The 12,545-nt window shown below is 53.4% G+C and overlaps 1 protein-coding gene across 1 annotated transcript in view; it reads left to right on the top strand.

Annotated features, from left to right (window-relative positions):
- The window catches only part of Dcst1 (DC-STAMP domain containing 1), a 16,546-nt gene extending 4,131 nt beyond the window's left edge, over positions 1-12,415 (top strand). The window contains exons 4-17 of the mRNA XM_004629941.2: positions 3,145-3,273; positions 3,573-3,712; positions 4,402-4,618; positions 4,714-4,857; positions 6,033-6,154; positions 6,404-6,561; positions 8,502-8,601; positions 8,717-8,821; positions 8,910-9,027; positions 9,338-9,454; positions 9,895-10,037; positions 10,140-10,253; positions 11,978-12,264; positions 12,370-12,415. Of these exons, the coding sequence (XP_004629998.1) occupies positions 3,145-3,273; positions 3,573-3,712; positions 4,402-4,618; positions 4,714-4,857; positions 6,033-6,154; positions 6,404-6,561; positions 8,502-8,601; positions 8,717-8,821; positions 8,910-9,027; positions 9,338-9,454; positions 9,895-10,037; positions 10,140-10,253; positions 11,978-12,229 (1,859 nt within the window). The 3' untranslated portion in view covers positions 12,230-12,264; positions 12,370-12,415. The remainder of the gene's footprint in view (positions 1-3,144; positions 3,274-3,572; positions 3,713-4,401; positions 4,619-4,713; positions 4,858-6,032; positions 6,155-6,403; positions 6,562-8,501; positions 8,602-8,716; positions 8,822-8,909; positions 9,028-9,337; positions 9,455-9,894; positions 10,038-10,139; positions 10,254-11,977; positions 12,265-12,369) is intronic.
- Positions 12,416-12,545: the final 130 nt, after the last annotated feature.

Here is a 12,545-nt window from a genome sequence, read left to right as displayed (position 1 = left end):
CGTAGTTTTGGTGTTTTGAGGCCTCTCCACCCTGATCTCCCTAGTGGTTCCACCTGCAGTGTAGAACCCTCCACAGATGGTTTTTCCTAAGAAGCCCAGCGGTTGTTTTCTGTTCTTGATATGGCTCTTCTTACTGGAGTCAGTGCTGTTTTGATGTGAATTCCAGGCACCACATTTTCACATACAAAATGTCAAAAACCAGAAAGAAAAGGAAGGAACGTCCCTTCATCGACTCCCTTTTAAGGAACCGAGGACACTTCCCTATAATCTCTGCAGGCTTCCTCTTATATCTCCGGCCGGTGCTGCATCAATCTGCTCTTTCTTGAACCTGTTCCAGGCAAGGGACGTGGGGTGAGCCAAGTCCCCACTTACAGGAATAAGCTGGAGTCTTGGGTCAGGAGGCTTTTTCTCTGACCACAGTACTCACACGAGGCTCCCCATGACCACCTTCCACATAAACCCTTAGCTTTCTGGCTGTTTTCCTCAGGAAGACCCCGCTTTCCCTCAGTTATGGAGACCTCTTGCTAGTGAGCTGGCCCAGTCACTGCTCACAATTTTCGCAGCATCCTTTCCTTACTGCCCCTCCCCCAGCTCTCCAGCCTCAGCAGAGACCTTCTGTGGAGAAACCTTGGCCTGTTCACTCACTTGCTCCTCTACTCCCTTCCTCTTTTGATTCTGATGGCAGAAAGGAAATTTGAAGAAGGAGAGGAAAAGTGACAAAAACCTAGGTTATTGGATGCTGTTGTTCTAATTGAACTTCATCTCCATGTGGCAGGCAATCAGCCTGGCCCTACCTTCTGAGGTTCTGTGTGGACCTCATCCCTTGGCTTCCCACAGAGGGCAGTTAAAGCCCCTTAGCTCCTGTAGGCAGCTAAAGCCTCTTCCTTTGGGACCCCACACCCCAATAGGCTGCCTGGCACACAGGCAGCTCCAGACCTGATGCCTTCCCAAGTGCCCACCTGTCTCAGGAAAAAAAAAAAAAGCCATGGAATCCACCCATCCCCTGTCCTTATGAGAAGCAAACTCTGTGGAGGAAGGGCTAGGGTGGCCACAGGCTCTGCAGTGCAGGCTCCTGGGATCTCTCACAGACATGTGACACCCATCCTCTCCACAGACCTCCTGTGCCTGCCTTCGCCAACCACTTGGCTCCCTTTACCAGAAAGTCCGCATTTCTGGTCTGCTTGTGTAAATTGGTGGTATAAAGGAGAGAAACACTTTCTGCTGTTTTGCTCAACCTAAAACAGATACCCAAAGCTCCATAGGGCTCTATTAGAATGTAGGGCAGCTATTTGTCAACTATTGTCCTCAACTGGAGTCTTTGGCCAGAAGGCTGAGACCACAGAACAAGTCCCTTCCAAAGTCCTGTAATACCATGGTTGGCTAAGACAGATCCAGACTCACCCCCAAGGGCTGGGGCAGGACCGGGCTGTTGCCCTTGAACAAAACCCAAGTTGTGTTAGCAAGAGAGAAGGCAGAAAAAACTGCTGGGTGGCACCAGACAGGGTTGGCCACAAACCTGTAGGACTGGGTGGAGCTGCTCAGCCCAGGAATCAGGGAGGAGTGCTCCTGCGTGCAGCCTGAGGTGCGGTAGGGCAGGGCAGTGGAAGAGGGGCTGGCGAGCTGCAGGATCTGAGAGGGGCAAGGACAAGGAGCAGAAGGGGACAGTGGCCAGATCCCCAGAACCTGCAGGTGGGCCTTATTAGAGGAATTTGGCTTTTATTCACCAAGTGCAGTAGAAGAAAATCATCGGATGGTTTGTGGTAGGCAAAGAACATGACCTGATTCATGCTTTTATACAATTTCAGTGGCAGCCTAGTTTTTAAAATTATTATTCTCAGAACTGAGGATTAAACCTAGAGATCACTGAGCTCCTTTTTTTTTTTTTTTGGTACCAGGAATTGAACTCAGGACCTTGTGCTTGCCAGACAAGTACTGTGCCATTGAGCTATATTCCTGGCCTTTGAGCTCCTTTTTATTAAAAGAAAAAATATGTTGGGGCAGCGTCTCACTGAATCACTGAGTTGCCTGGGCTAGGCTCAAGCTTTTAGTCCTCCTGCCTCAGCCTCCCAGAGTGCTGGGGTTACAGGGGTAGTTCCACAGCTGTCATTCTGACTTCTTTGTACAAATGGAAGTGCAAGGTAGCAAGTTCTAGGCCAGGAGCTGGAGGCGTGGCTCAGTGGTAGAGCACTTGCCCAGTGTGTGCCAAGCCCTGGCTTCCATCCCCTGCATAGCTACCATAAAAACAACAAACACTCCAGTCCCAGTGAGAGAGGACAGGGACTCTCAAGGACAGAGAAGTTGGAGGGAAGTGGAAGGATTTGAGAGTTGTTGTGGCGATCCTTGAGGGAACAGTTGGGCAATGCAGGCATCAGCTAGCCACCCTGGCCAGCTCATGCTCTTCTCTGGCCTGGATGCTGTCTGTGCTTCCCAGCAACATTTACAGAGCCAGGTTGACACATCAGCTCTTTGTCCAGCCTTCCCAGCCCCACCCCACCCTGCACAAATCCCCAAAAGCCCCTCCCTGGTGCCTTGTGCACATGGTGTGGTAGTCATCTGTTTACTTGTCTGTCTCTTTCTGGGTTACGACTTCTAGGAGTTCACTGTCTCCTTGCAGAGACCACAGGAAGACACTCAGGACTGCTACAGCATACAATGGCACATGATTTGGGGCTAACAGGAGGGGGGAGCCCAAGTACTGCAGGTGTCAGAGCACTGGGAAGGGCAGGGTGGGCTCTGAGCTCTTGGACATCCCCCCAAGCATCAGTGCTTATTTCTAGAATTTTCCTCTTGTCCATTCTGCTACCTCAACACTTAGGATTAGAGTGAATCCAGCCTGGATGTGGGATGTGTTGGCCGCACTCCCTGATTCGAATGTGCGCTCTCATACACACACGCATGTACACACACGCATGTGCATGCACCAAGCACTGGCCATGATTCTTCCATCCATAGCCATCTCCCCATGCCAGTACAAAGACTAGCATGCAGTTGAACTTGGAAATGAGCTTTGAAAGTATGAATGGGTGGCCCTGTTTACCAGGGAGAACGGGCCAGCAGGGGTTGGGGTAGGGGCCTCTGGTAAATGTGGTACATGACAGTTTCTTCACTTTGCCTAACCACCTACTTCCTGGGCTTTCCCGACAGGTTTGGGGGCCATAGGTTGGGGGACCTCCCCTCACATCCGCTGTGCCAGCCTCCTGTTGGTGCCCAAGATGCTGGGCAAAGAGGGCAGGCTCTTTGTCCTGGGATATGCCTTGGCTGCCATGTATGCAGGTGAGTGCGTGGACATGTCCCTGAGGGCTAGTCTCCCTGAAGTAGTGAGCATGGGTGAAAAAGGTGGGAGTCTAGTCCCAGCTGCTCCAGTTTGCTGTGTGTGCTTAAGAGAGCTTTTCCCCATCTCTGGGCCTCCTCAGTTTATATACAGGTGAAAAAGTCCAGGGTTGAATGTAAAGAATTTTCACAAGCTTACTCAGCCCCATCATACAATCCTGGAAGGTATTCCCTGTGTGCAGAGAAAGGATTTGAAAAAGTACTGGCTATACAGAGAAGTAACCACTGCCCTCCTCCTCCAGGGCCAGTGGCCAATCTGAAGCACAACCTTAATGAAGTGGTAGCATCACTGGGCTGCACTGTGGAGCTTCAGATCAACAACACCCGTGCAGCCTGGCGCATCTCCACAGCCCCACTCCGGGCAGTGTTCAAGGACTTGCTGGTCAGGACCCTGCATGGCCAGGACCCCCAGATCCCTCCCCTGGGGCTCAGTTCACTGGAGCTGGGAGCTGGAATCCTGGATGTGTCTTCCCAATGGGGAGCTACCGGCACTTTTTGTAGAACATGCTCTAGTCTTGGGGCACCAAATGCCAGGAGAGCACCCCCAGTTGTTGGGACATGCCCCATATCCATTTCCAAAACTTGAGTGGGTGGTACTCTGGGCGGGTGAAGGAGGGTGATGGGAGAGTTGAGGCCTTGGGCTTTGAAAGCCAGGGCTGGGTGCCGGTGTGCAGGGGTGTACTGGAGAGGCCGGGAGCTGGGAGCTGGAGGCTGAGGGCTTTGCAGTTGGAAATGCTCAGATGGCGCAGTGACCTGTGGTGAAGTCCAAGGATCTGGGGAAGCACTGATTGACCAGGAAGGCTCTGGGAGGGGAGGTCCAAGGCACAGCTGGGGGCCTGGGAGAGGAGTGCCACAGTTGGGTAGAGGTGACTGGCCCCGCACTGTGGATGGTGGGGAATGGAAGGGGAGAGGCTGTGCCTCTGGCCTAGCTCCACATAAGCTGAGAGAAGAACCCAAAGGTTGGTATGGGCAGGCTGGGGGGTGGGGGCAGCAGCTCTAAACGTCATCCCTCCCCCTTCCTCCCTCTTGCCCCATTCCTCCCTCCTGGCTTTCCTGCCCCCTCCAATCCAGGGCAGCAAAGACTCACTGAAAGCAGAGACTCAGAACATCTCCACTGCCTTTAAGGACCTGGATGCCCAGGTGAGCAGTGAGGCTGGCTATGCACCTGAGGATGTCGTGGACTCTGAGGAAACAGCCCCAGGTGCAGGGGCCCAGAAGGCTCCCAGCACTAGGTTCCACCTGTCAACCCAGAAGATGTTTGAGCTGAAGACCAAGCTGCGCTGCTCCTGTGAGGGGCCATCCCTGGGTGAAAGGGTGGGGCAGGCCAAGGGCAGGGTCCAGGTCAGGGTACAGGGAGCGAAGATACCTTGCTTCTTCCCACAGACGTCGTGAACCAGGCTATTCTCAGTTGCCAACGCTGGTTTGATCGAAAGCATGAACAGTGCATGCAACGCATCTGGGTCCCACTCCTGAACCATTTGCTCTGCCTGCCGATGAAATTCAAGTTCTTCTGTGGCATTGCCAAGGGTTGGCACAGTGGCAGGAGGGTGGGGTGCTCAAGGGTTAGAGAGCCAAGTCCTTGGGGACTATAATTGGTGTGGTGCAGGAAAGCCAGAGGCAGGAGGGTTTAGGCTCTCTGGACACAGCACCCTGAGGCCACCCATCTATGGCTGTTGTGTCACCCTGATGAATGGCAGTAGACCTAAGCATTATCTCTTCAAACCAAAGATGGGCACAGTGATGGGATTTAATCATTTAGAGGCTCTGAGGATCAAGAGGATGATATTTGTGCAGCGACTAACGGAGCTGGTGCACAGAGGAGCCGCTCCACAAATGCTGGCTGTTATTATTAGTGGTTCTTGTGGCTAGGACAGGTGAAAAACAGAGCAGGGGGCCTGCCAGATAGCTCAGCAGACTGCAACCAGGGTTCAAGACAGCAACTGAGACTGGGCATGGTGGCACGTGCCTGTAACCCCAGTGCTTGGGAGGCTGACAACAGGAGGATCATTACGAGTCTGATCTGTATAGTGAGACCCTGTAGACCCTGTACTAAAATACATTAAAAAAAAAAAAAAAGAAAAACAGCAGGGAATCAGGTCTTGCTTCTTTGAGGAAGACTCCAGAGACAGTGACAGGAGGCAATGTCATTATGGTAGAAAGTCATGGCAGGAGACAAAAGAACAAAATGAAGCCAGATCTCATGGCACATGCATGGAGCCCCGGCACTCTAGAATTCAAGTCCAGCTCAGGCAATAGGAACATTTATTTATTTATTTATCTATCATTTTATGTATTTGGTACAGAGTCTCACTGTGCAACTCAGACTCATATTGATCCTCCTGTTTTTAGCCTTCCCAGTGCGGGATTACAGGCGTGCACCACCCTGCCTGGACTCAGTTGCTAGCTCAGCACGCCCTTGGAGCAGAGCTGGAGCAGCATGTGGGACTGGGGATTGAATCCTGGTCCCTGCACTTGCCAAAGAGGAACTTAGTTTGCTGAGCTCTCTCACCAACCCTAACAGGAACTTTTAGCAAGGCCCTGTTTCAAAATTTAAAAAAAATTAGGGCTGGGCATGTAGCTCACTGCAAGGACTCTGTGTTCAAACTCTAGTATTGGGGGAAAGAAAAGAGCAAGTGAGGAGACTCCCTGGAGAGCATGCGGCCTGCCACACAGAGGCCCTGACCTGGCCCAATTGTCCTCAGTGATGGAGGTCTGGTGCCGCAGCCGTATCCCAGTGGAAGGCAACTTTGGGCAGACCTATGATTCTCTCAACCAGTCTATTCGTGGCCTTGATGGGGAATTTTCAGCCAATATTGACATCAAGGTAGGGGCAGTGGTGGGGTGAGGGGAAGGGAGGGAGGGAGACTGGTATTAGGGACAAGGAGGGTGTGTGTGGGAGATCAACCCAACCTGGGGTGGAATGGTTAGCCAGGTGTAGTAGTATCGATGTGGGGAGCAAGACCAGCACACGAGGTAGTCAGCAGACGGTGACACCTTCTGAAGGTCATGGAGAACCTGGGGACACGAATGGGATACCCAGAGTGGTGCCTACGTGCACATGTGTGTCTCCCAGCAGGAGAAGCAGGCTGGGCTGCTGGGCCTCAACACGACCTGGGAACACGTGAGCACCGAGGTTCAGGACTACGTGGAGCGGCAGGAGGCCCGGCTGGAGTGGCTCTTGGGGCTGCTGCATGCACTGCTGTCCTGCACCTTCCTGCTGGTCCTCCGAGCGTGAGCTGCCCCCATTCTCCTCCCTGGTCCTGTCCCTGTTCCTGCCCTCCCAGGGGTGTCCCCTCCTGAGAGAGGCTGGAAGGCAGAGTGCGGACCCCATCACCATCTCTGAAGCTGAAAACTATTTGCCTTTAACTTGGCCTTTTTATTAAGTTGGATTTGTTTTTTACATAAAGTTACAGGACGCTTGGACATTTTGTTAGAAGAAATGTTACTCGCATTCCCGTATCTTAAAAGGGCAACGGTCTCCATTTATCTACCTCCTTCCAGCCTTTATCCTAATACTTTTTTTTTTTTTTACATTTAGCTTTGACTTTTGATTTTTTTCTTGCCCTTCATATTCCCCTTGGCTCTGACTTTGTGCCATTTTTATCATTCAATTTTGCTTTCATTCCCTCCTGCCTGCTGTGTTGGCAGATACTTTCCTTCCATTTAGAACAAAGTCCTCAACTCCACCCAGCCCGGCATCCAGCTGGGCTGCCTGGGCCTCACTCTGCTCTCATTTCCCCCCTGCCTTTCCAAACCCCTGAGTCTCTGTGTTCATGCCATTTCCACCCCAGATGCAGGTAGGGCCTGCGCCAGGGCAGACATAGGGCCCCTGGTCAGTTGGCCCCTGTTCCTGGGGTTAACAAGAGTGCAGGTGAGTGGATATGTATGTGCCTTGTGGGAAGAGAAAGAAGGAACCACACTCCTGCCCACAAGATATTCCTGGTCTAGTTGGGGTGATGAGGGAGACACCCACAGAGAAGTCCAAGAGCCACACTATGGGCTGGCCATCAGGACAGGTGTGGAGTTGAGGTGGTGTCCCTGGGATGGCCAGACCCAGGCTCTAAAAGGCCTAGTGGGCACCATGGTTAAGGAAAGGAAGAGCGGTATCTTGGGTGAGAGTCTTGATACCTGCAGAGTGGAGAGAGAGAGTAGGGTGGGCCGAAGTGGGCACAACCAGAAGGATTGGAAAGCCATGCAGCGAGGCCCTGACTTGATGAACCATGGCCCGCTGGAAACGAGGCCTGGCTAGGTCAGAGTTAGCCTGGCTGTGGTAGGGTGGGGTGGGGCAGGAAGATGGCCCAAGATGAAAGGAGGAAGGGGAAAAGTGCAGCGAGTCTCAGAGCTAGCTTGGAGAGGGAAGGAAGGTGTCACGGAGTCAAAACCTACTTCCACCTCTGCTGCTTGGGTAAGGTTACTTCTCAGTGAAGGGACAAAGGTGGCAGGAAGCCTTAGCACGACAGCAGTAGGTCTTCCCACAAGGGGGCGCTCCCATCCTGTCTTTGCATTCTGGGTTATTTCTATCTTACAAGCAGAGATGTGGATTTTTACAGGGTCCCAGAACCAATAGCATTGGAACTTATGTTTCACACTTTGCAGAGTTTATTTAATGTATTTTTACAGTTTTCAACACATTTCCAACAATTAACATTTTTTCCTTAGGAAACTGAAGCATTATGTGGGATTTGGGGAAACACATGGAAGATAGCTACATACGCACATGTGCGCGCGTACACACACACACACACACACACACCATTATGCTCTGTGGAGGGGCAGGGCTGTTGGGGAGGCAGGAGATGGCGGCTTGGCATGAGCTTTGCCTTTGCCCCATGTGCTGCAGGTGCAGCCTAAAGGCCAGGACTGGGGATGCAAAGAGGGAGTCAGAGCTTAGGAGACTCCCACGGTCTGAAGGGGTTTCCTGGCCCTGGCCTCAGGCCTCCATCCACAGCCACTGGCAAGACCCCCTCCCCTCACATCCAGCAGTTCTACCACGCATCTGGAAGGCAGGGGTAGAGTCTTGGCCCTTGTGATCACCACTGGCTAACGCTGTCCTTAGGACAGGGGGTGTGCAGTGAATGTCGGTTGGTCTTGTGCCTCAGGAGCCTGATGGTTGGGGTGTGTGAGCAGGCCCTGCCAAGAGAGCTGAAGACATCCCCACCATCTGTTCCCAGGTCCTTCTCCTACACGGACAGTTACAACCAGGACATCCGCTTTGACAACATCTACATCAGCACCTATTTCTGTCAGATCGATGAGCGCAGGAAGAAGCTGGTGAGTGGGCACAGCTCTGCCTTAGGGTGACTTGTGTGGACTCAGTTGGCTCCAGTAGGGCCGAGGGGCAAGGGCAGGGACCCTGGGGGGCCCTGTGTAGACAGTTCTTCTCCAGGGTAAACAGACTCTACTGCCACTCCGCAAGGCTGAGAAGAAGAGCCTCATCTTCCCCTGCAAATTCACCATCCAGGCCTCAGAAATGAGCAGTTTGGTGAGAATGGTGTGGGCAGCAGGCCCGGGGCACAATGGCTGGCGTGTCTCTGGGGGAGCAGGCCCAGACCACCTGGGTTCTCTCACAGGCATGGGAGCTCCTGGAGACAGTGCCTGTCCTGCTGCTTCTGCTGGTGCTCTGTGGGCTCGACTGGGCCTTCTACTCGATCTTCGATACTATCCGCCAGCACTCTTTCCTGCAGTACTCCTTCCATAGTGAGCCTGGCCTCATGCAGACTTCAGCCCATGCAGCCCCCCACCCATGTCTCCTGTTCCCCTTCCTGTGACAGCCTCCCCTGCCCAGCCTCAACCTGGCAACCAGACAGCTGTCCCCAGCAGACTTCAGTTATCCCTTTACCTTTACAACAGGGAGAGGTACAGATTGGGCAAAACCCTAGGAAGACCTTACAGCTGAGTTTTCCTATTTCTGTGGCTTGACCTTGACCCCACCCCCCCTGACAGCTTCCATCCTGCTCCCCTTAACTCCAGCTCTTTCCTGATTCCTCCACCCCCATGCTGATCCCAGGCAATCATAAACTGGAGGTGAAAGTCGAGGGACACTCCATGCTTGCCCGGCTTCTTCGGAAGACCATTGGGGCCCTGAACACTTCTTCAGATACAGCAGTAGAATCAAACAATATGCGTGAGTGATCCTGAAAGTTTGGGTTAGAGGAACTGAGTGCTAGGGGCTAGAGTTAGAGGAGCCCAAGGTGAAGGGTGGGGTGGGGCTTCTTGGAGAAGAGATGGTACCTGGTCTATCTGAAGTGGGGGAATCAGAGCCAACAATATATTAAGGAGCAGAGAAGACCCAAACTCCTGAGGCTGGGGCTAGGGCCTTGCTTTCTGAGGGTCAATGCGCTCCAGAGCAGTGCTATCTGACAGAACCCCCTGCTGTGAGAATTTTCAAGATGTGTTCCACCTAAATCCTGGTGGCTGCACTGGTGGCCCCACAGCTCTGCAGGTTAAAGGCAGGCAGGGGGACAGCAGGGGAGTCAAGGTCTATCCTGCACCTCTAGCTGGGGTGTTTGGGAGATCAGCCAGGGCTCCCCAGAGCATCTGGCTCACAGGCTTGGCTGCCCCCAGCCTGTCTGCCCCAGCCTGTGGGCCTGGACGCCAGGGCCTACTGGAGGGCCACTTTTCCCATCGGCCTGCTGCTGTGTCTCTGCCTGGCCCAGGCTTTCGGCTACCGGCTCCGAAGGGTCATCGCAGCCTTCTACTTTCCCAAGGTGTGCCCCCAGCACATCTCACCCTGCACACTCATAGCGCCTGCCACCCCCATTTTCCTCCCTGGCTCTGTCACTACTGTTGAACAGTCCTCTCTGTCTCAGCGAGAGAAGAAGCGGGTCCTGTTCCTCTACAACGAACTATTGAGGAAGAGAGCAGCCTTCACCAAGCTGAGGCGGGCTGCCATCATGAGGCGGGCAAAGCAGCAGAGGGCTCCGGTAAATCCAGGGGAGGTTGGACTGTCTGTAAGGCCCTCTCACTAGAGTTCATAAGGTTTGGGTTTCCAACCTTGCTCTCCTGTCAGTGTGACAGCTGTATGATGTTAAGTGCTGGGCCTTGGTTGGTCTTTACTTTCTCTTTTTTTTTTTTTTAATTTTTATTTATTTATGTGTATGTGTGTGTGTGTGTGTGTGTGTGTGTGTGTGTGTGGCCAGCTCAGCCCACCAGGGGGCAGGGCTGGCTGGCATGTGGTGCTGGGGGATTGAACTGCGGTCCCTGTGCTTTGCTAAGCTTGTTCTAAGTAGGTGCTTTAGACCACTGAGCCATCTCACCAGCCCTAAATGTTTCCTTGCGTGGTGTCGGTATGATGGTAAAGTCCTCTATATCTGTGCATTGCGACTGTCCACTCCTGGGCCAGTGATCACCTCTCTGTTAATGGCTGTGTTCTCACCTGAAAAAAAGATGCTAACAGCAATACCTGCAGTATTTTGTTGAGGCACGCCTGAGTCTGTGAGCCTGTATGTGTGCATGTGTGTGTGTAGCACTGGGGTGGACCCCAGGGCCTCCTGAAAGGCGCGAGTTCCACCACTGAGCCACACTCCCAGCCCATATGATCGCTTTCTGAATTGAGTCAACTTACCTATAGTCTCTTAGTACAGGGCTAGATGTTATAAATGGAACAAATGTCAGTCATCCTTATTTAATTAAATCTAGCAAAGTTCACAGAAGTGCTACCATGGTTGCTTAGGTTTTTTTCCCCCAGTACCTAAACCTCTCCATCCTCCTGATACACAATAAAGGATAGGTGAATGTCTGATGAAAAACAAAATATTGGGATCCTTTGGCCTACTCCTGAAGTAAACTATTTGAATGGGTAGAGAGGAGTGTGAGGGATGTGCATGCTAAGCCAAAGAACAAAATGGACAAAGCCTCAGGGTCCACAGGGAGTGCCAAGTAGCCAGGGCCAGGGCCACGCAAGGAGAAAGCAGCCCCAGAAAGGCAGTATTCAGTGGTGGAACCGAGGCTGGAAAGGGAGGGTATGGAAGACTCTGAAGACAAAGCCAGGAGTCACTGCTTTTGTTGGGCAGGCAGTGGGCCCCTGGAGTTTCAGCAGCAAAGTGTGGCCTCATAAGGTGCTTTTGTTGAATTCTTGTTCCTTTTCTCTTTTTGTACTGGGAATTGAACTTAGGACCTTGCGCTTGCCAGGCAGGCACTGTGCCACTGAGCTAGATTCCCACCCCCTAACCCTTGTTCCTTGCATTTGTGTGGACAAAGGGATGGTAACACGGGACATAGTGACAACAAGCCTGGTGATGTGGGATCAGGGCACCTGAATCTGGCCAGGTTTGACTTAGAATTCATCTTTCTCATCTGCAAAGTGGGGACAATAGTCATTGTCTCTGTACACAGCCTCACTTCTCAGTTTCACTGTGAAACACAAGGCGATTTGCAAGCGCAGATGACAGCTGTTGCTGATCTAGCTCCAGGGTGGGCCTGGAAGCTGCAGCCTCCCACGCTGATCACCACCAAGGGAGAGCGGGAGGAGGCCTAAGAACCCGTAGCACCCCTGTCCACTAGTGCTCTATGTGGCTCCATCCAGCCTCCAACTTGTGGGTTTTGTCAGGTCTGGGGACTTAGGACAGGTAGTGCTGCTCTTCAGGGAGCTTGTGCTTTTGCCAGTTGCTCTCCAACCAGCACTAACCACCCACCCCGTTTCCAACAGCGCCACCACCTGGTGGACACCCTGCACCAGCGCTGCCCTGTCCTGCGCCGCTGGCTTCGCCGGCGCTGCGTGGTGTGCCAAGATCCCGAGACGCCAGAGTCCTACGTGTGCCCGACGCCAGACTGCCAGGCTGTGTACTGCCGGTCGTGCTGGGACGACATGCGGCAGCAGTGCCCGGTCTGCACGCCTCGCGAAGAGCTCTCCTCTTCCGCCTTCAGCGACAGCAACGACGACACCATCTACGCGGAGTGAAGGCTGGGGCTCGCTTTCCGCCCAGCCACAAGGCTGTAATAAAGCGCCCTGTTAGCCCCAGCCACCTGTGCTTCGTGGGGATGGGGGGGCTTTGATGGGTAGGGCGCTGCCCGAGAGCTTTCCCTGCTTGACCCCCACAGGAGGAAAGGCAGCGAAGGTTGCGGACCTGGGGCGAAAGTAGACAAGGCGCGACTCCCGGGGCGGGTAGGATGCGGATCTCCGCTGCGTCGCTGAGACGCGCAGCGCCGCTGGAGCTTTGGGCAAAGGCTTTAGGACCCGGGGGCGGGGCCTATCGGGGCGGAGCGCGGCTCCGGAG

The sequence above is a fragment of the Octodon degus genome, unplaced genomic scaffold, assembly GCF_000260255.1.
Source record: "Octodon degus isolate 3935 unplaced genomic scaffold, OctDeg1.0 scaffold00032, whole genome shotgun sequence".
In the NCBI taxonomy this organism is placed as follows: Eukaryota; Metazoa; Chordata; class Mammalia; order Rodentia; family Octodontidae; genus Octodon; species Octodon degus.
The sequence above is the reverse complement of the archived record's forward strand: the minus strand, read 5'-3'. Positions and strand labels throughout refer to the sequence as shown.